The following is a 21,057-nucleotide window of genomic DNA, read 5'->3' on the forward strand; positions in this document are numbered from 1 at the left end:
GTAAGGCACAGTTTTGCTACGAATCCGAGCTGACCATTTGGCGATCAAGAAAATCAGGATTCATGAGGGTAATATGGCAAAGCTGGGATCAAGGATCACATTGTTGTAATTGCAACCTCCACTGTCAGCTCTAGCCCCATACTGTGACAAGCAAAGTCCGAGATAGGATCCGAGCTACCCTATCACGTACTCACGACGTTGAAATCCAAACGAACCCAGGTAATAATGACGTGTTGAGTTTTGTCAATGCTTCATTCTTTTGCATAGAAGAAGACATCCAGTGCAGGCAAATCTTCTCATGAGTAAATAAAACCAACTGACAATGTTCTGAAGTCGAGCTCAATCTTCCACTCCTTTAATAATATTCTTAATTCCCTCTCCTCTCATGGTCTTGTCCCATGCCTGGGGTGCCTTTTCGAACGGCACAATGTTGCTTATAAATGAAGAGACAGAGACTTTACTTGACTCAAGAAGTCCAAGAGCAATTTCAAAATCACCTGGCCCATATCGGAAACAAGTCTTCATAACAACTTCTTTCTCGCACATGGCGTGAATAGGCAATGCTTGAATAGCCTTACCCAGTCCGATTTGAACAAAGACACCACCTGGTGCCAGGGAAAAGATGCCCAATTGTGCTGATGCTTCGACTCCGGTGCATTCTAGGACGGCATCAGCACCAAGTTCAAAGCCTGCCTCTTGTTTCAATCTGGCAGCTTCTTGCTCAGGCGTTGCGTTTGATTTGGATTGGAACGTTTGGCATTCAACAACGCCTTTCGCGAAGGAAAGCTTTTCAGCATTGATATCAGTGATTATAACTCTCTTGGCGCCATAAGCCTTCACAGTTGCCGCGGTAAGACAGCCGACAGTACCGGCTCCTTGGACAATGACACTCTGACCAGGACGTATATCAGCGAGTCTAACACCGTGAACAGCGACGCCAAGCGGTTCAACAAGAACGGCCTCTTCCAGGCTGATAGATTCGGGAAGTTTATAAGCAAAATCTTCGGGGATCTTGAAGAAGCGAGAGAGTGTTCCGTGGGTAGAGGGCGGATCTGCAGCAAACTTCATCTCACGGCAGAGATTGTACCGTCCAGACTTACAGTAAGTGCAGCTCTTGCATGAGAAACCTGGCTCGATAGCCACTTGGTCACCTGGCTTGAGATGTGACACCGCTGGGCCGACTTTATGAATTACGCCCGAAGCCTCGTGGCCCATTACCAGAGGATGCTGTTCGCTGACCTTTCTTGCAAAACCGCCTTCAGTCCAGAAATGGACCTGAACCTTGTCAGTGACTCCAGTGAGATGCATAGATAGACTGGCTTACGTCGCTACCGCAGACACCAGTGTATGCGATCTTGACTATGACATCGTGCGGATCTTCGATTTGAGGGACTGGTCGGTCTCCAAACCTGGCATCCCCAGGACCATATAGAAAGCAAGACGGGTTCTGATTTGTACCAATTTAGTATATCTTTACATAACTCCGGAACTAGACGGGCATACAGTTTCACTCATTGTGCTTTTTTAGGGCGTGGCGGGTAGTCTGAATGATAATAAAGCTTGTGAATACCGATTCGTGTTTGATAAGGTTACAATGGCCATGAATACCGTCACTCAATAGTAAAATAAACTGGGCATCTCCGCATACTTTAGTCAGGTGACTGTTGAGTTCGGGGTACATCGTCCGAGTGAGGGGAAGTGACAGTGTTGTATTGGCGTTGCACACGCATATGCCTCTGCAACGCGCAGAACGTTTGATTCTATTGTAGCTTAGCATACTGATATACAGATCCTGTTGGTATTAAGCATCCTATTCTAAGTATTTGATTGCCTTGACATGCTCAGGTACTGTCCACAAACGAGGATCAACATACACTGCAGTATTGTCTCATTGATGAAATGCTTAGAATCAGCAAAAGTACAAAAGTTAGAAAATAGAATAAGAAAATGGCTTAGTATCAATGGTTTGTTATGATTACCATTTATCTTCGCTTCACTGCCAAGTATATTCTATTGAAATCCTCCAAAGATCTAGGGCAGCACATAGCCTCCATCAATTAGCAAATCACTGCCTGTCATATAAGTTGAAGCATCGCTTGCAAGATACAGATAAAGACCCTTGATCTCCTTAACATGGCCCTGTCTTCCCAGCACTGCCATTCGATACGCCTCGTTGAGGGCCTCGGGACTTGCACCCATCTTTGTGTCGAAAAATCCAGGAGATACGATGTTCACACGAGCAAACTCGCGCCACTCTCGGGCAAGCGACTTGCCGAAGTGAGTGATAAAGGCTTTGCTACCGTTGTACACTGGCTGGTCGGTCGGCACATTGACGATATGGGCGCTCATGCTAGATGTGATGATAAAATTGCCAAAACCCTGACGCTTGAAGATCTCGCCGACGTATTTGGCAGAGTAGACGACGCCGTCAACTGTATGGCTGTTAGATACAAGCGAGCTTTGCGGGGCATCGCGGGTAGGGTACGCACCATTCACCGACATCTGTTTCTTGTATTCTTCGATAGTCTGTTCAAGAATTGGTTTTGAAATGGCCATGCCTTGATACTGTTGTTAGCCTCGTCGTATGCCAGAGGGTTCAAGTATAACCATCTTACCCGCATTTGCAACATAAACATCGATCTTGCCAAAATCATCGAGGACCTTTTTTAAGGCAGATTGAATTTGTTGAGCATCGGATACTGATGGAAACTGGGTAAGCTATAGAAAAGATGGACGGGTATCAAATAAACTGACCGTCAACCTGGTAAGCCGAGGCTTTAATTCCATGCTGTTCCGACAACGAACGGGCCTTTTCGATAGCAGCATCGTTTCTGAAGAACGTTGGTTGATTGCTCGTTGTTATCGTAATTGCAATAAACTTACGAGTTATACCACAAAGCAACATTTCCGCCTGCTTCAGCATAGCCTTCAGCTACAGCGTATCCGAGTCCATCGGCAGCGCCGTTGACAATACAGACCTTGTCATTCAAGCGGAGCTGCTCCATCACGTTTGAGGAGATATTAGGGAATGGTTTGGGAAAACCATCTCTTGTTTTGGTGGCATCTTCCACTGACATAGACATGATGAGTTGAATGAGACGAGTATTTTATGATAGGGAAGCGAATTGATGTTATGGTGTTGAGAAGAGGGGTAGTAGTATCATGAATGAGGGAAGGTACTTCTTAACTCATGATGGAGGTGCCTTCCATGCCCATACCTTGGTACCTTCCAATGGAACCCCCACATTGATCGGGGTATCATCATCCGATCCAGTTGGTCCCTTCTCCTTTCATCGTCATTGGATTTGATCAAGAGGATCATCCGACTGCATGTATCGGACTTCATACTCCATTTTTTCTAGTTATGCGCTCCAGTCATTTAATTCGATTCACCTGAGCCAGCAATGGTGGGTTTATTGGGTTCCCCAGTAAAGTCTCAACCTTTACGCTGAGTAAGTCCAACCTTCATGATACTCTTTGCCTTGACACAATGCCACGATGAAACACGTCAATTGAACAAATAATGTGTTTATAGTCACGTTCGACGTTGTCTTCTGTGATTACAGACTCGTTCGTTACACGGAGAAAGATGGTGGGGCAATATGCAGCTTGCTTGCTTACTTCTGCCCTGTGGCTGGAAGGTGAGACAACACCATTTTTAACCAATTTCCCAGTATCGCGACTTTTCATCTCTCCATCTCACTGCCAGAGCTGTGGGAACTGGACAAGATGTGGTTCCTCAGCTTCCAAGATGGCGGCTCCTCGTTCATGCTGCGTTTCTTCCATTTACTGGGAGTGGTGATGGTCGCATTGCTCATCAATGCCTTGCGCAAAGGGTACCAAGTCCGGAAGAGATTTCAGGCTTTAAAAGACCAAGGAATTGTAAGTTCTACTATCACTTTACGAAACCGTTCGTGTCTGACTTGAATTGTAGCCAATAATGAAGCACTCGATGATCCTGGGTCACCTTGAAGTTGTTGGAAAGCTCGTTTCCTCTCTTCCATCAGATGCTCATGGTGGCTATTTGATGATGATGATCCGGGAGAATTGGCGTGAACTTTTCCCACAATGCACAAAGTGTCCGCCTGTCGCCTACATTGACACATGGCCTTTCACCAGACCAATGGTGATATCCCTCAATAACGATATTTCGAATCAATTCACACAGCAACACTCCTTGCCCAAAGCATATGAACAGAAGCATGTTCTTTACCCTTTGACAAAGAATCTCGACATCGCTTCCATAGAGGACGAAGAGTGGAAGCTCTGGCGCAAGAGACTCAACCCGGCTTTTAGCATTCAAAACATCAACAGTCGGATTCCAGACATTCTGGAAGAAGTCGAAGATTTCGCCACCGTACTTAAGAGTAAGGCTGGAAAGGATGGTCAATGGGGGGAGGTCTTCTACTTTGAGAAGGCTACCACCAACCTTACCCTGGATGTCATCATCCGATTCTTCCTGTAAGTTCAGAATCATTCAGAAAATAATGGCAGGCTATTTCCCTATCCAGTCTTGTGATGCTGATAAACTCTTTGTAGGAACATTCGCATGAATGAGCAGTGGGGAAAGAGTTCTCCCATTTGCAACGCTCTTCAAGACAGCATTTCCCGATTATACTTCTTCGTCAACATTGGGAATATTGTTCAGTACTGCAATCCATGGCGCCATTTCAAATTGTGGAAGAATTACAAAACTCTCGTTGATGGATTTACCCCAAGCATCCAAGAACGCATGAGCGCGCTTCAGAATGACCCAGCGGCTAAAGGGAAAACACTTATTGATCTCATTGTCCAGGCACTTGACCAAGAAAGAGCCGAGAAGAATGGCGGTGTAAATGAAAACAGGACCAAGCCAGCCATGGACTTTGGTGCCGACTTCATTGAGATGGCCGTTGGCCAGATCAACACGTTCTTGTTTGCGGGATTCGATATAACTGCGGCAACCATTGCATGGCTGTTCCGTGTGCTGTGCCAGCATCCTGATGTCTTGGCTAAGCTAAGGGAAGAGCACGATGATGTGTTTGGCTCTAGTGCTTGGGATGCCGCAAACGTAATCAGAGGCAACCCCCAGCTGTTGAATCAACTCCCATACACCCTCGCCGTCCTTAAAGAATCCATGCGCTATCATACCAACGTTGGGACAATGCGCCGTGGTGAGCCAGGCTTTTTCCTCGTTGGTCCTCCTGGTTCCGATTCTGGCTTCGAGGGCAAGAAGATGCCTACCAATGGTTTCATCGTTTGGGATGGCTCATGGGCCATTCATCATGACCCTAAACTCTGGCACAGGTCGAATGAGTTTCTGCCAGAGCGATTTCTTACAACTGACCACCAGGATCCATTGTACGCGCCGCCCAATGCTTTGCGATCTTTCGAGGCCGGGCCCCGAAATTGCATTGGCCAGCACCTCGCTATCCTTGAGATCAAGCTGGCTGTGGTCCTGGTGGCGAGATGTTTTGATATTGAGGTCGCATGGGAGGAATGGGACCGACTCAAGTAAGTTCTTTCCTACTGCCTTCTTTTAACGAACAATCGCTCACCCAAGCCCCTCTTAGTGGAACGCATGGCTCCAAAAAAGCACCGGAAATTTGGGGAGATCGTTGTTATCAAGTTGGAGGAGATTCACCACCAAGAATCAAGAATCGCATGCCTGTACACGTCAGAGTTCGTGAACAATAGCATAGTCGTTGACTATGCAGACTACAGCAATGTACTGTCTCCTGGGTACTGGAGGGATTGTTTCCCAAGGCTTAGGGTGCCAAGGGTAAGTGGCCCAAGAGTCGGCCTGAGTTTAAGTAACTATATCATTCCGCCCTTTATGTTCTCGGCATCAATGCTTTTGATACCCCTATGACGTGGTTATATGCTGCGTACGTTTTCCTTCCCTTCAAGAATAATCCCCATATTATCCGATCAAGTCTCTAGGCCTCCTTGCGCAATATCCGTCCTGAACACCATGGGCTCAAACGAGATACACTCAACCCCTTGGTAGGCCTTAGACCTGGCCTGTTCTAGAGTATCTCCGTAGGCGGCCACCGAAAATACACGTCCTCCTGCTGTCCTCAACGTCCCATCTTTGTCTTTCCGAGTTCCTGCATGGAAGATGACTACGCCCTCAGGGGGGGTCTTGAGCGACACCTTCTTGCCTGTTTCGTAATCTCCAGGATACCCACCAGACGCAATGACAACGTTGCACGCAAAGCCTGGTTTGGTCTTGATTGCGTCTTTCATCTGCGCAAGTGTGCCGTTCGTACATGATAGCAAGACGCTCGCTAGGTCCGTTTCCTCGGACAAGAGTAGCATTGAACTTTGGGTCTCGGGATCACCGAATCGGACGTTGTATTCGATGACCTTGGGGCCAGACTTGGTGACCATGACACCAGTGAAAAGCAAGCCTTGAAAGGGGCGCCCTGAAGAGAAGAGCCGGTAAGCAATGAGCCAAACCCAAGGGCAGCTACTTACCTTCTTTCTGAAGAGCTTCGAATGTTGGCTTCAAGATAGTGTCATTAATCTGTTGTGTAATTGCTGGAGTGACCATTGGGACAGGAGAATAAACTTCCATGCCTCCGGTGTTAGGTCCCTTGTTTCCCTCCAGGATCCTCTTGTGGTCTTGGCCTGCTGGAAGGGAGAAGAATGTCTTTCCATCACTGAAAGTCAAAATACTGATCTCGAATCCCTCCATGTACTCTTCAATCACCACAGAAGACCCTGCTGTTGAGAACCTTCCATCATTCATGATGCTTCGAAGGTCCTCCAAGGCTTGCTCAGGGGTCTCGGGGAGGACTACACCCTTTCCAGCGGCAAGACCATCTGCTTTGATCACGATTCGGTGATCCTTGTCAGTGAAAACTGAGCGTACGTAGGCGTTAGCCTCGTCGAAGCTATCGAAACTGCTATGGTGCGCTGTGGGAATTGCATACTTCTTCATGAAGTCTTTGGCGAAGACTTTGGAGCCTTCGAGTTCTGCTGCTTTGCGCGACGGCGCGAAGCAAGGTATCTGAACTATAGCTCTCTTTCAGTAAATGCCCCCTGGATGCAGAGGTAGCTTGATGACCGGATTACTTACCTTCTCTGAAGTACTCCTCAATGCCACTGACAACATCATCATCGGGCCCAACCACAACCAACCCGACCCCAATTTCCTTGGCCCTTTGTGCCAGCTCACGGTATCCTGACCTACCGAATGGAATTCCGGAGAGGTTGGAGATAGAACTCACGCTGTCGCAGGATGTTCCCCCGTTGCCAGGGAAGACGAAGACATGTTCCACTGATCGGATTTGCTGTCCCAGCTTCCAAGCCAGCGCATGTTCTCGGGCCCCCTTTCCAATCACAAGCACTCTCATTTTCACAGTTAAAACCAGCCACCTTCCGTAGTGATATATCGATAGAACCTGCAGCCCTACGTGGTTCAGCCGTAGAGACAAGTTTGGGTGGATATAGGATTGATAGGTGGACGGAAATGATGGGAAAGAAGATAGAAAAGAAGAAAGGGAAACACCTAGGAGGGGACAAGAAAGAGATAGGAAAAGATAATGAAATTTCAAAAAGGTGAAGAGAGTGAAGAATAATAGAAGTGGGGGCCGCTCTCGTGCAGAAAAGCCTTCAGGTAGAGTTAATGTGCTGGTTGTGCTTAATGGCAGGTGCACCCAGCCGAGACCTTAATACTGCCCGCCCAATGGATCAAATTATCAGCTCAAGCCACAGGGCTTCTACATGAATGACGGGAAAGAGACCAGTCATTTCTCATCGTCTTGTCTTGAGGTAAACTCTTTTTCTCTCTTTTAAACCCTAAAACAAAAACTTGTGACAATACCAAAGGCTCAGGAAGGGATACTGAATAATTTCAAAAGCTTAAACAATGCCAGGTAACCTTTGATTGAAGTTGACAATACACAGTTGATAAATAATATCTTCGTTGAAAGCAGAGCCGCTCTTGCCCATCCTGCTATAACCGGTCAGGTACCAACTTTAGTTGGGGGGTAGGAAGGCATTTAGAACAAAACCTGTATTTCCTTCAAGACAAAGTACCTAGTCATATGTCATGGCCCTTATTTAATACCCAAATCGTGCCTATAGTCGATATCTCTGAAGTTAATCCCTGCCATGCCAGAGTATGCTCTTTCAGCTGCGATGTCTCGAGTGCTGCCTAGACCACACACACTGATCACTCGACCACCTCGTGCTCGTAGAGTCTGTACACCTTGATCCGTGCTCGAGAAAAAAGTATACCTATGAAACAAGTATATATCTTTCATCGTCAGTAGCGTTATTATTACATGTGAATGGGTGAAATACCTTTCTCGTTCGATATACAGAAATCCACCTCGAGGCGCTGGCGGTGACAGTTTGTTGGGTATTCTTTTGTTACAGCCACTAGGACTGTAACAACACAGGATTCCCTGAAGACCAGTGACTTTGGACTTAATCGAGAGTTTTTGGCATTGTATCAAAACAGCTGCTAGATCAAGCTCAGGGTTTAATAGCGGCATTAATGCTTGAGTCTCTGGATCGCCCAGTCGAAGGTCGTACTCAATAGCAACTGGTCCTCTTTCTGATACAACTATACCAATAGCAATAAATCCCGCGAAGCTGAGATCTGCGAATCTGAATTAGTACATACATATAGCCATTTGAGGCAAGAGGATGCTTACCATCCTCCTTTAATCCCTTAACAGTGCGTGCCATGAAGGTTTGCTGTAAATGTCGGAACATTGGCCAGTCACATCTTACTGTGGGACAAATGCAGCCCATACCTCCCGTCAATGGGCCTTCGTCGTTGTCTTTGCGCTTCTTGAAATCGAGATAGGGCGGACACATGGTAAAGCTTTCGCCGTCAGTTAGAGCCATTATGGTGAACTCGGGACCGGCTATAAACTCTTCCACCAGTATATCTGGAAAAGAATGACTCGAGGAAGAATCTAGGTTTCGAGCGAATTCCCTATTCAAGATATCTGCTGCGCCATCGAAGGTTTCGACTATAAAGACACCCCGTCCATCTGCAATGGTTGGGTTTTTCAGAACGACCTTTTGTTTCCCCAGGGAAAACTCATGCTTAATAAACGACAGAGCATCTTGGTGATTGAAGAAAGTACGGTGTGGTGCTTTAGGGATATTGTGCTTGTGCATGAAGTGTTTTGCAAAGACTTTTGAGGTTTCAAGCAATGCCGACTTTTCAGGTGGTCCAATACACCTGATCCCTTCTAAGAGAAGTAAGTAGCTTCTATTAGTACTGATGCACAGGTGCCCTAATATAAGAACCTAATACCTACCCACTTAGGTAGGCATCTAGATGCCATCCAATATATTTCACCTTCAGGAAATTCCTTACCTATTATGAAAATGTCAACCGCTCCTCCTGATAAGTCTAATTCCCTCGTGAAGATAGCCAAGTTGACCCTGTGAGCTTGGGAGATAGTGAGAGCATTGGGTATGCTTCCTGTGGCAAAGTTCTTTGCTTTGCTTAGTTCACTTGTTGCTGCATTTCCAGGGCATACGATAATGAGTTCAACAAGTGAGGACTGATTGAGCTTCCAGGCAAGAGCATGCTCTCTGCCGCCAGATCCCAACAAGAGAACCCTGAGAGGTTCTATAGTCATCTTGAGATCTGACGAAGGGTGTTTGATATATTGTGATATTAGTTCTCTAAAAACAATCGTGCCTTTGAGCCAAATAAAAACGGACATAAACTATCCAAGTATTATTTAAGTCTGCAACAGCGTATATAGAAAGACAGGAGGGTATGCCCATCGTCATGAGCGTACAGTAAAACATATCTCAGTCGCCACATGATCTTTTACGCAAGTAGTGAAACATAGCGGTACTGATGTTCCCGCCGCTGAGTATTATCCCAATTCTTTTCGTATCCCCGATGTTGAAAACTTGCTGCCGCACAACGGAAGCGCAAGCTGCGATCGCAACGGCGGCACTCGGCTCGATCACATGTCCAAACGCGCTGTAGTACCATGATAGCGCCTGGCGAATTTGTGCCTCTGTAACGGCAATGGAACCTCTTAAAGTGGTTTGATCTTTTAGTATCGACCATATTTCGGGGCTGATAGTTGTGCGCTGGCCGTCCGCAATCGTTGCACCGCCTTTCGTCTTAGGTAACAAAACACCGGCTTTCAGGCTGGCATGGAGCCCTGGACCATCAATCAGAGGTTCGGCACCCCAGACCTGAGTAGGTGTATCTTGGAACCATGATACGCAGCCGGACAAAAGGCTGCCCCCACCACATGGTGCAACGACCATGTCAAGCTCACCGTAGCCGGCAGCTTTGACTTGGTCGCACAACTCGAAGGCAGCTGTCGCCTGACCCAGAACGATGTCCATATCATTGGCTGGTGGAACAAAGGTCATTCCGTTGCGGCTGCAACTCTCCGTGGCCTTCTCCTCGCACCATTGGAGATCCTCTCCCAGCCTGACAACTGGGGTTATCGAAGAATTGTAAGACTTAATAGCAAGGATTTTGTCTCTCATGATTGAGGAAGGGACGTAAATCTCCGTAGGTATAGTTAAGCCACGTAATTTCGATACTTGTTAGCTACGAGAAGTGCAAAAGCATGATTTCCTGTCAGAGGCGTTGTTATAACAATGTTCATGTGTGGTTTCCGAAGCCGCTTCGCCTCCCTCTAAGTTGACATACCTGTACTATAAGTAGCCACGCCGTTATTCAGTTGATGACGGTTTAGCTGAAGTAGTTTATTCAATACACCTCTGTATTTGAACGAGCCTGACAGTTGTTGATTTTCGCATTTGAAGAAAACCTTCAATTTTGTCTCGTTGTGCAAAAGATCAGATACTGCTTCAGGAAGGTCGGGTGATACGATGCAAGGAGTCTTTCGAACTAGATGGCGTATCCTCTCATATGTGGAGGATATAGCTATTCGAGACAACACGGGCATCTTGAAATTGTAACAGTAAGACTCTGTATAGAAAGACACTGAGTTCAAGCAATAGGTCTTACCCTTAATATACAACCGAGTTCTCCTTTTGTATTATATCGAGCAGCATGCAAGAACGGCTATCTCATGTCTATCTAGTCATGGCTTGGTATAACCTCGGTGAAGCCAAAGAGGTCTTGTTGTAACAGTAAGCGTACGGACAGTAAAGATGCCAGTGGTGTAATATATCACAAGCGACTGTCGTCTCATGCTTCCACATACTCAATTTGGCCGGTAGTAATAAGCAGACAGTCCGACGTTGCCGTTCAGTAAGCGGCTGCACTATATTTGCAGTACAAGTGACGCGATTCTGCTTTCCTGCAGCTAATTACCGAAGAACAACGAATATATGTAGGTACCTAGGTAGGGGCAGATCTCAGTCGGGCCTCAACTTGGTGAACGAGAGTAAACGAGATTATAAGGACTGGTCAAGTTACTTAGTCCCAGAGGAACGCCGCTATTACACATTAACCCGGAATTATCTTGCTTTCTACCATGAGCTCCTCTCAAACTGACAAGATTCGAGTCCTTGTTATCGGCAGTGGTGGACGAGAACATGCAATTGCCTGGTCACTTAGCAAATCGACCAAAGTTGACCAAGTCATTTGCGCTCCTGGAAATGGGGGAACTGCTCACAAATCGGACAAGATTACAAACTGCGATCCGAAAATCGATGTCGCTGACTTCGAAGGCCTTCTGGAAGTTGCCCGATTGCACCAAGTCAATCTGGTGATTCCATGCTCCGACATGTCTCTGATTCTCGGGGCGGTCGACTTTTTCAGGGCTCATAACTTCCGAGTGTTTGGCCCTTCGAAGGAGTCCGCAAATATTGAGGGATCTAAAGCTTGGGCGAAGTCTTTCATGGATCGACATAAAATTCCGACTGCGAAATACCAAAGCTTCTCAACGGCATCTGCGGCCATCTGCTATCTACAGAGCCAACCTGAAGGCAAATATGTGGTAAAGGCTTCTGGCCCAGCAGCAGGAAAGGGCGTATTCCTGTCTGAAACCAAATCTGAAGCAGAAGATGCAGTAAGATCGATTATGGTTGAGCGTGCCTTTGGGGATGCTGGGAAGGAAGTAGTTATTGAGGAATACTTGGTTGGCCGTGAACTGAGTGTCACTTTCATCACAGACGGAAGTACATGGAAGCTTTTCCCCGTCGGTCAAGACGCACAACGAATATATGACGGGAACTCAGGACCTAACACGGGGGGTATGGGCGTCTGTATCCCCTTGAATTTCTTCAGTCACAAGGAGATTCAAGAGATTCGAGAGAGGATTTTAGAGCCTACCGTAAGAGGCTTACAAAGCGAAGGCAAGTTGAGTCCCGCTATACTTTCAATTCTGACACATTCTAGGTCACAAATTTGTCGGTTTCATCTGTACAGGAGTAATGCAAACCGAAAATGGTCCCAAGCTATTGGAGTATAATGCTCGGTTCGGCGACCCGGAAGCGCAGGCAATATTCCCTCTGCTTGACGATACATCAGATCTCGCAAACATAATGATGGCTTGTACCAAAGGAGAACTGAAAGACGTACACCTCGGGTTTCTGGATAAAGCAGCTATCTCTCTCGTGCTGTCATCATCCGGATACCCAGGTAGTTATGACGTTGGCGAGCCCATTCACATAGGACACTTGCCCGAAGGTAAGATACAATCCCCTAATTCTATACCCCACAAGAACTCCCTGATGCCCGTCTAGATACTATCATCTTTCATTCGGGGACTTCATGGGTAGACAATTGCTTGGTCACCAATGGTGGAAGGGTTTTGGCTATTGCCTGCGTAGCTCATACTACAGAGGAGGCAATTGAGAAGGCTTACAGTGGTGTTCTTCAGGTCAGCTTCAAAGGCAAGTTCTACAGAAGAGACATTGGACAGATCCGTAGTTCATTTTAAAGAGTGAAGTTGCTCTTCGGTGCTCATTTAAATCCCCTTCAATATGTCTATGTAAATGTGTTGGTCGAGTCATTCTGGACTCCGAAACTCCTTTCATCCTTAATACTAGGACTCAGACTTCGATGTCCATTTTATTACAAGATTATTGGCCTCATGCAATATGCTGGTAACTTTTTAATGTCCGATGCGTGATCGGTGTTAACTTTGCGCATCGTCAGACCGTCGTTGATTCACGAAGTTATCGGGATTAGAGGACCATAAGTCCGTGCTGTCTGACACTATAAGACAAAGCCCTCGGAATCAAATGGATGAATAATTACTTTAAAAAAAACTTGACTGCCAATGCAACTGTGTTGATAGCGTTACTAAAACTGATCCCGACTGAGTTAGAATGACAACCCCAGTCTGGCTTATTACTGGGAGCTCCAATGGCTTCGGACTGCTCCTCAGCTTGAGAGCTTTGAAGGCTGGCCACAAAGTCATCGCAACCGTACGAGATACAACCAAGTCGGCCGATGCCATCGGTCGGATCGAAGGTGCTGGCGGAAAGATCATCACTCTCGACATGACAGAATCCAAGGCAAGCATCACCAAGAAGATCCAGGATGCAGAGAAGGCATATGGACGCATCGATTATCTAGTCAACAACGCTGGATACTCCTGCTTAGGGGCAGTCGAGCTGTTCACGTAAGTTCATCTTCTCCATGTTCCAGATTTTGACTGACGCAAGAATAAGAGAGGCCGAGGCCGAACATCAGATACAAACCAACCTATACGGTCCACTTTATGCACTTCAAGCTGCCATTCCTGGTATGAGAGCTCGCGGTTCAGGTACCATCATCAACTTCAGCAGTATCGCTGGACAGGATGCCCAGCCAAGTTGCGGTCTCTACAGTGCCAGCAAGTTTGCTCTCGAGGGCTTGACCGAGAGTCTATCTAAGGAAGTCAGGGAGTTTGGCATCAATGTTCTTATTGTCGAACCTGGAGCATTCCGTACCAACTTCCTTGATGCTAGCATTAAGAGCAACATCTCGGTCGAAAAGGCATACGAGGGTACATTGCTTGGGGAAACCTTGAAGAAGTTCGCGAATTCAGCGGGAAAGCAGCGTGGTGATCCCAACAAAGCGGTGGATATCATTTACGAAGTCGCTACCGGAGAAGGAGAAGCAGGTGCTCTTAAGGGAAAGATCTTGAGACTGCCGCTGGGTGAAGACTGCTTTACACGTCTTGGAACCAAGCTTCAGTCCCTTCATCATGATTTTGATGCAACCCGCGAAATTGGCACGACGACTGATTTGGAGAAGTAAATCTGCCGAGATCGGATAGGTTGTTGTTATTGGGCGTCACACAATTGTCTAGCCAGTTACGTCCTGAACCATGGACTCTAGACATGTTCGTAATGCAATGCATTATAGCCAACATTCAGCTAAACAGAACTGCTGTGTTTCCCAACTGGGCACCACATATCATGACAGTACAGTGGCATGGTAAGCGATATTTCAAACAATCTTCCCTTAAAGGCTGCGATTGTTCAGTCTATTGTACATTATTATAGAAATTATCCTATGCACAGCAAAGGCGTTCTGGCCTGTACTCATCAGTGTAATGGACCAACTCGGTGCTATGCAAACCAAGATAGTGCAAATTGCCCACATCGATGTTGCAGAAAGCCAAATTTTATACTCAAGCTCTGGCAGCCAGGTAATTTAACCACCATATTATATTTGAATCATGGTGGCATCAGCGAGGATGGGTATCTAGAGGTGTCGGTTGTAGCCGGGCGGGCTCAAGGGCGGGCAGGCATTTCGGTCGTCTTCAGTCGTATCATTTTTGCGCAACGTCTTCAGGGAGCAAGTAGGAGTGAATCTTGTGAGTACTGTCAGTATAAAGTACCGACATCTCAATGCAGTGCATGCATACCTTGTCGGCCACCTGTAACCATTCCTCCATACTTCGAACGTAGGGATCTGCACTGGCATCTGCCACCATCTCATGGCCCCAAACAACCATCTCGTCGAATTCTGACGTAACTTTCATGCTCCCTACTTGCTCTTTCTCGGCATCAAGATCCTCCTCAGGAGGCTCTTCGGGAGCAGTTTTAGGATCTTGTTCGGGGATTTGTTCGACGACAACGCCCCGATAGTTTTCTGGCAACTTGACTACCTTTCCCTGAAGCTTCCTTCCACGGAAGTATGCAAGTTTTGTCCCATCTAGCCATGTTGTCAGACAAACTTCGCAATTATGGGCCACGTTCCAGGGGAGACAAACCGTCAGTGGCAGCAGGGGTCCAATATGTCGATGTTGATTCAATTGGACCATCGTGATGTATACGACATGGCAGTATGTTCGCCACTGCCTTGGAGTTGCTTTCGTCGGGCCTAAGTGAAAGAATTGGTTGGGACATTGTGTGATACTGTTTTTCTTCGTTGTTTGGGTAGGAGACGAAGACGCGACTAGACGCGTTAAGTGTCCGAGGTAACGAGATGTCTTATCTTATCTTTACGGGCTAACCAAATGGGTCGCGACCCTTAAAAGTCGCGATTAACATGAATGGATATATACAATCTCATCGATCATGTCTCTATGCATATATATAATGAAATCCAAGATTGGTCTTTTTTCGTCAGTATTCACCTGTAATGACTACGGTGATGGTGATAGGAAGCCAGTTTGAAGAACTGTGCTTTGGAATAATTGTACATCCTGCTATATGGGTATCTCGATTAAACCACAGCCAAAGTCGGTTGTTGCCAGTATCTAAGTCCATCATTTCTTCTTCTTCTTTGGTTTGTTTCCTTTTTGAGCACCTCCTGTTGCTGGCTTTGGCGTATACCGATTCGCGTGGTCCATATCGAAAGCCGATTTATGTTTGCGAAAAAGTAACATGGTCGCCCGTGCATCTTCAATACTGGAATGCGCCCCTCCTTGTATCTCAACTCCCAAAAGTTGCTGGGCAAGGACTCGTAATGCTGGCTTTCTCCCGTTTCCGTATTTTTTGAAACCTGGGAATTTGGCTGTATCGCGTATATCCTTTCCTGGATGGCTAAGGATGAGCGCTTCCAGGTCATGCTTGAGATCATGGCCGATCAAGATACGGCCTCGAAGAAGCTTGTCAATATCTGCCTGCACTTCTTCAAAATCCCTTGCAAATCTCATTGACTTTTGACTGATGCCGCTGACGGCTGTCCGCCAGTTGGTGACCTTCTCCTTGGGCTTCACGTAAGAATCGTAGATTTGCACACCATGAAAGTCGACCACGCTCACACGCGCAAGAGCTGATTCGTAACCGCCTGGTCCTACACCAACCATTTCGCAGTCAATAGCAATGTATTTCCCGATCTCAATGCCTTCTGTGAGTCCATGGTTGACCTTATCTTTTGCAGAAGCAAGCATCATCGAGCTGTCTTTAGCGCCCAAATTGTAAGCTTCAGCGAGAGCTTCAGCCGATACATCGTGGTCTTCCGCCCATAGCGCAAGAGATGTCGAGGTTCCGGGCACTGTTTCCTCAATCTTTGAGCTGTGCACACCCCCCATTGGCTTCTTTGCGCCTGTTTGTGCGACTTTTGGCGATTTCTGTGTTTTTGTAAGGGACTTTTGGATCTTGGACTTTTTTGGTAGTGGATTTGTCGCTGGCGTCTCTGATTTGCGCTTCAGAGACGGCTTTGATGCAGACTCCTCCTTGAGCTTTGCTTGAAGCTTCTTCCAATTAGAAGAAAGCGCTGCCATTCTGTTAGCAAGCACGATTCTATGCCATGAAAATTGGAGATAAAGGTTTTATGTGCTTGTATAAATCTCGAGGAACAGTCGCAGAGGAAAGACTTCATCGTAATGACACTATCGAGTTTATGCATCTGACGAAACATAGATAAGATGATCGTCCTCTCACCGCCTTACAGATAAGAGTTCGGCATCATTTTCTGCCATGCCCCTCCATGTTACTTTCTCTCATCTTCCATCTTGCGACACATACGCGACAATTCAACCATCATCAACTTAAGACCATAACAGCGCTATTCATCATGGCTGGCGGCACACCCGCAGGCGAGCCCACTGTAGGCTCAGGTGAGCCGCGTTTAAAAAGCCTTGCAACTCCCGAAACAATAAAAACAGGCTGCATCGCTTGGGTAGAGAAGGAGGGTCAACCGCGACGCGCCGAAATTCTGAGTATCAAGACGACGAAGAGCGGCAAACAATTCTACTGTAATTTCGACAACTTTAATAAGCGACTGGACGAATGGGTGCCTGTGATCAGGCTGGACTTCACTCGGGAAGTTGAATGGCCAAATCCAGAAAAGGACAAGCCTAAAGACCCGAAGACGAAGAAAGCCACCACTGCACAATCTAAGAAAACACAGCCTTCGAAAAAGTCTCAAAAGCGACCCAGCAAGCGAGAGCAATCAGTTGCCTCGGAGGCCAACACCCCACACCCCTGGACTGGTATGGAACTCGGTTCCTCCTACAGATAAATCCAGCTGACAATTGCATAGATTTCGTAGAGAACCAAAATCGACAAAAGTCTGCCTCGATCGGCCCCGATGGTGATAGCCAGGCTCGTGCTAGCGTTGACGGAGGCGCAACGCCTGCTGGGGGCGACGAAATGGAAGTGGATGAGAGGGAAACAGAGGTGAAGAAGGAGCCTGCGGAGTTTAGTCGCGAGGTCGAGATCGAGAAGCTTCGCACATCAGGCTCGATGACCCAAAACCCGACCGAGGTTTCTCGAATTCGAAACATCTCCAAGGTACAATTCGGCCGTTTCGATCTGTACCCGTGGTATTTCTCGCCATACCCTGAGATTTTCAGCCAGGAAGACGTAATCTTCATTTGCGAGTTTTGTTTAAGCTACTACGGAGACATAAAGGCTTTTACACGACACCGAAAGAAGTGTACGCTACAACACCCACCAGGAAACGAAATCTATCGGAATGAAGATATATCCTTTTTCGAAATCGATGGCCGACGACAACGAACGTGGTGTCGTAATCTTTGTCTCTTGTCCAAGATGTTTCTTGACCATAAGACACTTTACTATGATGTGGACCCGTTCCTGTTTTATGTCATGACGACGCGAACCGAAAAGGGATGCCATCTGGTGGGATATTTCTCCAAGGAGAAGGAAAGCGCAGATGGGTACAATGTTGCTTGTATTTTGACCATGCCTCAATATCAGCGTAAGGGTTATGGTCGACTCCTGATTCAGTTCTCATACGAGCTCTCTCGAATTGAAGGAAAGCTTGGCTCTCCAGAAAAGCCACTATCGGATCTGGGTCTGCTGAGTTATCGACAATATTGGTCGGAAAACATTTTGGAGCTGCTCATGGGATACAATGAGCGTGACGAAAAGGTCACAATCGAAGCAGTTTCTACAGCGCTGGCCATGACAACGCAGGATGTGGAGCATACTCTCCAAGCATTGCGGATGCAGGTCTATCATAAGAGCGACCATAAGATTGTGATACCGGAGAAGTTGATTCAGCAACGCGAAAAGACCAAATTGAAGAGGAAGCGAACCGTGGACCCAACCAAGATCCAATGGAAACCTCCGGTGTTTACAGCTTCAAGCCGGACATGGGGATGGTGATTGTACTTTACAGAGCAGGCGTTCGACGTCAAGATAGTTTTAAGTGATACCCCTATTCATGCAAGTCATCTTTGCTTCGTATGTAGACTATACCTATATCTAGGTATGACATGGTTGTGGACTGGTAGAATGGTGATCCTAGCAATACCCCAACTTTCACAAGCCCCACGTTTTGCAACTTGATCTCCAGCGGAGGAGCCCTACGTAATCAGTGCGAAACGGCAATGCGACAGTTGTTGGCAACTCAAATCCTTCATCATCAACACAAACTCATATCCGCGACTTAAATCTGATAACCTCTTTGTCTCTTCAATACGGTTCTCCTCTCTGCCTGTCGACATCAACAAGGATTCATCATGACGCTCCGTCTACTGGCGTCAAGCTTACTAGGCTTGAGCGCAACGCTCGCCAGCGCAAGCCCCGAGGATGAACAGAGACCCCTCGCCGACTACCACCGCGTATGTCCTGACTACACAAAATACGCTGCATACCCCCAGTAGGTCGATATCGTTGCGCAAGTCGTAGTGAGTCGAGCTAATGTCATTGTCGCAGTCGACCTTTCAGTACCGGCCCCAAAGAGCTCCCCTACCAACGTCCAAGTAAACAATGCCGGACATTTCAGTCAGATGCGATCGAGAAGGTTATTGAAGACGTGACGTCGCGCATGAAAGACCCTGACCTGGCGCGATTGTTTGAGAATGCATTCCCTTCAACAACGGACACGACCGTCAAATTTCATACCAAGGGAAAGGCAGATACTGGATTCTTTCGCATGGGGAGCTTTGGAGGGTTCCACGATGAAGGAGCATGGGAAGGACCACAGTCATTTATAATCACGGGTGACATTATCGCCGAATGGTTGCGCGATTCGACAAATCAACTACGGCCCTACCAACCCCTTGCTAAAAAGGATCCTGCCATACAGACGCTGTTGCTCGGGGCCATCAACACCCAGGCTGAGTACGTGATTGAATCTCCATACTGCAACGCCTTCCAGCCACCGCCTATTAGCGATCTTCCCATCTCGTCTAACGGGCAAGATGACAACGTCCACCCAGCGTACGAACCGCAGGCTGTTTTCGAGTGCAAATACGAGCTTGACTCTTTAGCTCATTTTCTCGCTCTTGGCAACGATTTCTACGATCACACAGGCTCGACAGAGTTCTTGAATAGGAGATGGTTGCGAGCCGTCGAGACCGTTTTGAACGTTCTCACTGAGCAGTCCAAGTCGACTTTCGACCCTAAAACAGGCGAGTTTCAGCGCAATGAGTACACTTTTTCGCGTCGCACCGACACTGGAACAGAAACGCTCAACTTGAGAGGCGTTGGTAACCCTTTGAATTGGGGCACAGGTTTGGTTCGCTCGGCGTTCCGACCCAGCGATGATGCAACAATTCTGGGTTTCTTTATTCCTGCCAATGCACAAATGTCTGTCGAATTGAAGCGCGCATCCAAAATTCTTGCGACGGCTGGCAAAACTACCCTTTCTCAAAAGTTGGAGACATGGAGCACAAAACTCCGTGACGGTGTCATGGAACATGGTGTAGTTAAGCACAAAAAGTATGGAGATGTCTTCGCATACGAAGTTGACGGCTACGGTTCGTCGATCTTGATGGACGATGCAAACTATCCTTCGCTGCTGGCGCTCCCTTTGATGGGATTCTGCGAGACCAGCGATCACATTTACCAAAACACTAGGAAGATGCTGTTGGAGAAGGGTGGGAACCCTTACTATCTCGAAGGAAAGGCCTTCAAAGGCATTGGAGGTAAGACGGCTGTCTTTTACATAAGTGCTCCAGCTAACTGACTTGTTACAGGGCCTCATATTGGGCTTCGCAATGCTTGGCCAATGAGTCTTCTTGTTCAGGCACGAACTTCAAACGACGATGAAGAGATTAAAGAATGTATTGACCTTGTCCTGAACTCTGCTAAGATGGGATTGGTCCATGAGAGTATTGATGTTGAGCACATCACACAGTACACGAGAAGCTGGTTCGCATGGGCTAATGGCGTATTTGCTTCGACAATTCTCGATCTGGCAAAAAGAAAACCGCATTTGATCTTCGGCGACGGTGCCACGGCGTATGAGATTTGATTTACGAGATAAGCATTGAATTAGTAAAAGATGGATTTGGCATATACAGGACACGAGATGATAAAAGCCGGAAAACTAACTGATCTAAAGTAATAACGAATGAACTCGAACTCGCCTTTGTGATATCCCAGATGATCCATATAAAATGTCTCATCGGTTCCTCATAAAGACAGCAGCGCCTCTGGGCCACCATTGGTCAAGAGAATTACAACTCTAAATACCTACAGTAACTGCTAGTAATCGACTTACGGAATCGATATAAGTAGGTCCACAGTTATCCATTTATACCCGCCCGACTGGGCAAGGGCAATTCTTCTGACACCCTAGCGAGGACGTAAATGGCAAGACGACTATCTGTACTCCATGTATATCTCACAGTCAATCCGATATCGCTCCCTTGGGCTTGTTGGCGGTGTTCCCAAATACAAGAGCATTTGGTTCGACAAGAAAGAACAGAAACGACATTATAAAGCCTCAAACTTCCGGTCCCTCCTCTCGTCTCGCCATAATCCAAATCCCCTTGGTCACGTTCGTAACGTCTA

At 47.0% G+C, this 21,057-nt stretch overlaps 11 protein-coding genes across 11 annotated transcripts; 5 read left to right on the plus strand and 6 right to left on the minus strand.

Moving 5' to 3' along the window:
- Positions 1 to 89: 89 nt before the first annotated feature.
- B0J16DRAFT_350475 (chaperonin 10-like protein) lies at positions 90 to 1,589 on the minus strand. The gene is made up of 3 exons (XM_046129055.1): positions 1,504 to 1,589; positions 1,325 to 1,447; positions 90 to 1,275 (listed from the first exon to the last, which is right to left on the minus strand). Exons 1-3 carry the CDS (start codon positions 1,513 to 1,515, stop codon positions 340 to 342), a joined length of 1,071 nt encoding a protein of 356 aa, XP_045977936.1. The 5' UTR covers positions 1,516 to 1,589; the 3' UTR covers positions 90 to 339.
- Positions 1,590 to 1,949: 360 nt separating this feature from the next.
- On the minus strand, positions 1,950 to 3,232 carry B0J16DRAFT_365280 (uncharacterized protein). Its single transcript, XM_046129999.1, has 5 exons — positions 2,884 to 3,232; positions 2,755 to 2,831; positions 2,616 to 2,699; positions 2,490 to 2,558; positions 1,950 to 2,432 (listed from the first exon to the last, which is right to left on the minus strand). Exons 1-5 carry the CDS (start codon positions 3,081 to 3,083, stop codon positions 2,032 to 2,034), a joined length of 831 nt encoding a protein of 276 aa, XP_045977937.1. The 5' UTR covers positions 3,084 to 3,232; the 3' UTR covers positions 1,950 to 2,031.
- Positions 3,233 to 3,456: 224 nt separating this feature from the next.
- On the plus strand, positions 3,457 to 5,793 carry B0J16DRAFT_193608 (cytochrome P450). Its single transcript, XM_046122839.1, has 4 exons — positions 3,457 to 3,882; positions 3,935 to 4,461; positions 4,540 to 5,493; positions 5,553 to 5,793. Exons 1-4 carry the CDS (start codon positions 3,730 to 3,732, stop codon positions 5,674 to 5,676), a joined length of 1,758 nt encoding a protein of 585 aa, XP_045977938.1. The 5' UTR covers positions 3,457 to 3,729; the 3' UTR covers positions 5,677 to 5,793.
- A 117-nt stretch (positions 5,794 to 5,910) lies between these two features.
- B0J16DRAFT_389483 (phosphoribosylglycinamide synthetase) lies at positions 5,911 to 7,340 on the minus strand (the record flags this gene model as incomplete). The annotated part of the gene is made up of 3 exons (XM_046131816.1): positions 5,911 to 6,407; positions 6,460 to 6,999; positions 7,064 to 7,340. The coding sequence occupies 3 exons, from the start codon at positions 7,338 to 7,340 to the stop codon at positions 5,911 to 5,913; spliced, it is 1,314 nt and encodes a 437-aa protein (XP_045977939.1).
- A 705-nt stretch (positions 7,341 to 8,045) lies between these two features.
- B0J16DRAFT_376216 (phosphoribosylglycinamide synthetase) lies at positions 8,046 to 10,978 on the minus strand (the record flags this gene model as incomplete). The annotated part of the gene is made up of 6 exons (XM_046130752.1): positions 10,640 to 10,978; positions 9,889 to 10,421; positions 9,326 to 9,683; positions 8,649 to 9,197; positions 8,293 to 8,593; positions 8,046 to 8,226 (listed from the first exon to the last, which is right to left on the minus strand). Exons 1-6 carry the CDS (start codon positions 10,896 to 10,898, stop codon positions 8,046 to 8,048), a joined length of 2,181 nt encoding a protein of 726 aa, XP_045977940.1. The 5' UTR covers positions 10,899 to 10,978.
- Positions 10,979 to 11,230: 252 nt separating this feature from the next.
- Positions 11,231 to 12,842, plus strand: B0J16DRAFT_311542 (phosphoribosylglycinamide synthetase; the record flags this gene model as incomplete). The annotated part of the gene is made up of 3 exons (XM_046125008.1): positions 11,231 to 12,264; positions 12,299 to 12,589; positions 12,646 to 12,842. The coding sequence occupies exons 1-3, from the start codon at positions 11,433 to 11,435 to the stop codon at positions 12,840 to 12,842; spliced, it is 1,320 nt and encodes a 439-aa protein (XP_045977941.1). The 5' UTR covers positions 11,231 to 11,432.
- Positions 12,843 to 13,165: 323 nt separating this feature from the next.
- Positions 13,166 to 14,238, plus strand: B0J16DRAFT_193632 (uncharacterized protein). Its single transcript, XM_046122841.1, has 2 exons — positions 13,166 to 13,529; positions 13,579 to 14,238. The coding sequence occupies exons 1-2, from the start codon at positions 13,234 to 13,236 to the stop codon at positions 14,147 to 14,149; spliced, it is 867 nt and encodes a 288-aa protein (XP_045977942.1). The 5' UTR covers positions 13,166 to 13,233; the 3' UTR covers positions 14,150 to 14,238.
- Positions 14,238 to 15,271, minus strand: B0J16DRAFT_193629 (ribonuclease H2 non-catalytic subunit-domain-containing protein). The gene is made up of 3 exons (XM_046122840.1): positions 15,111 to 15,271; positions 14,763 to 15,052; positions 14,238 to 14,708 (listed from the first exon to the last, which is right to left on the minus strand). The coding sequence occupies exons 1-3, from the start codon at positions 15,244 to 15,246 to the stop codon at positions 14,667 to 14,669; spliced, it is 468 nt and encodes a 155-aa protein (XP_045977943.1). The 5' UTR covers positions 15,247 to 15,271; the 3' UTR covers positions 14,238 to 14,666.
- Positions 15,272 to 15,300: 29 nt separating this feature from the next.
- Positions 15,301 to 16,659, minus strand: B0J16DRAFT_350482 (ribonuclease H-like domain-containing protein). The gene has a single exon (XM_046129056.1). The coding sequence runs from the start codon at positions 16,566 to 16,568 to the stop codon at positions 15,609 to 15,611; it is 960 nt and encodes a 319-aa protein (XP_045977944.1). The 5' UTR covers positions 16,569 to 16,659; the 3' UTR covers positions 15,301 to 15,608.
- Positions 16,660 to 16,805: 146 nt separating this feature from the next.
- B0J16DRAFT_365283 (histone acetyltransferase ESA1) lies at positions 16,806 to 18,506 on the plus strand. The gene is made up of 2 exons (XM_046130000.1): positions 16,806 to 17,279; positions 17,330 to 18,506. The coding sequence occupies exons 1-2, from the start codon at positions 16,862 to 16,864 to the stop codon at positions 18,418 to 18,420; spliced, it is 1,509 nt and encodes a 502-aa protein (XP_045977945.1). The 5' UTR covers positions 16,806 to 16,861; the 3' UTR covers positions 18,421 to 18,506.
- A 151-nt stretch (positions 18,507 to 18,657) lies between these two features.
- B0J16DRAFT_350486 (uncharacterized protein) lies at positions 18,658 to 20,866 on the plus strand. Its single transcript, XM_046129057.1, has 4 exons — positions 18,658 to 18,916; positions 18,973 to 20,186; positions 20,238 to 20,777; positions 20,847 to 20,866. The coding sequence occupies exons 1-3, from the start codon at positions 18,777 to 18,779 to the stop codon at positions 20,513 to 20,515; spliced, it is 1,632 nt and encodes a 543-aa protein (XP_045977946.1). The 5' UTR covers positions 18,658 to 18,776; the 3' UTR covers positions 20,516 to 20,777; positions 20,847 to 20,866.
- Positions 20,867 to 21,057: the final 191 nt, after the last annotated feature.

The sequence above is a fragment of the Fusarium flagelliforme genome (assembly GCF_020744385.1).
Source record: "Fusarium flagelliforme strain FIESC 12 MPI-CAGE-AA-0113 chromosome Unknown B0J16scaffold_8, whole genome shotgun sequence".
Classification (NCBI taxonomy): Eukaryota; Fungi; Ascomycota; class Sordariomycetes; order Hypocreales; family Nectriaceae; genus Fusarium; species Fusarium flagelliforme.

What these genes read in the sequence shown, in the direction of transcription:
- B0J16DRAFT_365283 (XM_046130000.1), top strand. Translation starts at nt 16,862, where the DNA reads ATGGCTGGCGGCACACCCGCAGGCGAGCCCACTGTAGGCTCAGGTGAG. An exon ending in CACCCCACACCCCTGGACTG is followed by an intron (nt 17,280 to 17,329) that starts GTATGGAACTCG and finishes ACAATTGCATAG; the next exon opens with ATTTCGTAGAGAACCAAAAT.
- B0J16DRAFT_365280 (XM_046129999.1), bottom strand. Translation starts at nt 3,083, where the DNA reads ATGTCTATGTCAGTGGAAGATGCCACCAAAACAAGAGATGGTTTTCCC. An exon ending in CTCGGCTTACCAGGTTGACG is followed by an intron (nt 2,700 to 2,754) that starts GTCAGTTTATTT and finishes AGTTTCCATCAG; the next exon opens with TATCCGATGCTCAACAAATT. An exon ending in TGTTTATGTTGCAAATGCGG is followed by an intron (nt 2,559 to 2,615) that starts GTAAGATGGTTA and finishes AACAGTATCAAG; the next exon opens with GCATGGCCATTTCAAAACCA.
- B0J16DRAFT_193608 (XM_046122839.1), top strand. Translation starts at nt 3,730, where the DNA reads ATGTGGTTCCTCAGCTTCCAAGATGGCGGCTCCTCGTTCATGCTGCGT. An exon ending in CTTTAAAAGACCAAGGAATT is followed by an intron (nt 3,883 to 3,934) that starts GTAAGTTCTACT and finishes CTTGAATTGTAG; the next exon opens with CCAATAATGAAGCACTCGAT. An exon ending in GAGGAATGGGACCGACTCAA is followed by an intron (nt 5,494 to 5,552) that starts GTAAGTTCTTTC and finishes AGCCCCTCTTAG; the next exon opens with TGGAACGCATGGCTCCAAAA.
- B0J16DRAFT_350486 (XM_046129057.1), top strand. Translation starts at nt 18,777, where the DNA reads ATGACGCTCCGTCTACTGGCGTCAAGCTTACTAGGCTTGAGCGCAACG. An exon ending in AAATACGCTGCATACCCCCA is followed by an intron (nt 18,917 to 18,972) that starts GTAGGTCGATAT and finishes TCATTGTCGCAG; the next exon opens with TCGACCTTTCAGTACCGGCC. An exon ending in GGCCTTCAAAGGCATTGGAG is followed by an intron (nt 20,187 to 20,237) that starts GTAAGACGGCTG and finishes GACTTGTTACAG; the next exon opens with GGCCTCATATTGGGCTTCGC.
- B0J16DRAFT_193632 (XM_046122841.1), top strand. Translation starts at nt 13,234, where the DNA reads ATGACAACCCCAGTCTGGCTTATTACTGGGAGCTCCAATGGCTTCGGA. An exon ending in GGGGCAGTCGAGCTGTTCAC is followed by an intron (nt 13,530 to 13,578) that starts GTAAGTTCATCT and finishes CGCAAGAATAAG; the next exon opens with AGAGGCCGAGGCCGAACATC.
- B0J16DRAFT_350475 (XM_046129055.1), bottom strand. An exon ending in CTGGTGTCTGCGGTAGCGAC is followed by an intron (nt 1,276 to 1,324) that starts GTAAGCCAGTCT and finishes GACAAGGTTCAG; the next exon opens with GTCCATTTCTGGACTGAAGG.
- B0J16DRAFT_193629 (XM_046122840.1), bottom strand. Translation starts at nt 15,246, where the DNA reads ATGTCCCAACCAATTCTTTCACTTAGGCCCGACGAAAGCAACTCCAAG. An exon ending in GACCCCTGCTGCCACTGACG is followed by an intron (nt 15,053 to 15,110) that starts GTTTGTCTCCCC and finishes CAACATGGCTAG; the next exon opens with ATGGGACAAAACTTGCATAC. An exon ending in GGTTACAGGTGGCCGACAAG is followed by an intron (nt 14,709 to 14,762) that starts GTATGCATGCAC and finishes AGTACTCACAAG; the next exon opens with ATTCACTCCTACTTGCTCCC.
- B0J16DRAFT_350482 (XM_046129056.1), bottom strand. Translation starts at nt 16,568, where the DNA reads ATGGCAGCGCTTTCTTCTAATTGGAAGAAGCTTCAAGCAAAGCTCAAG.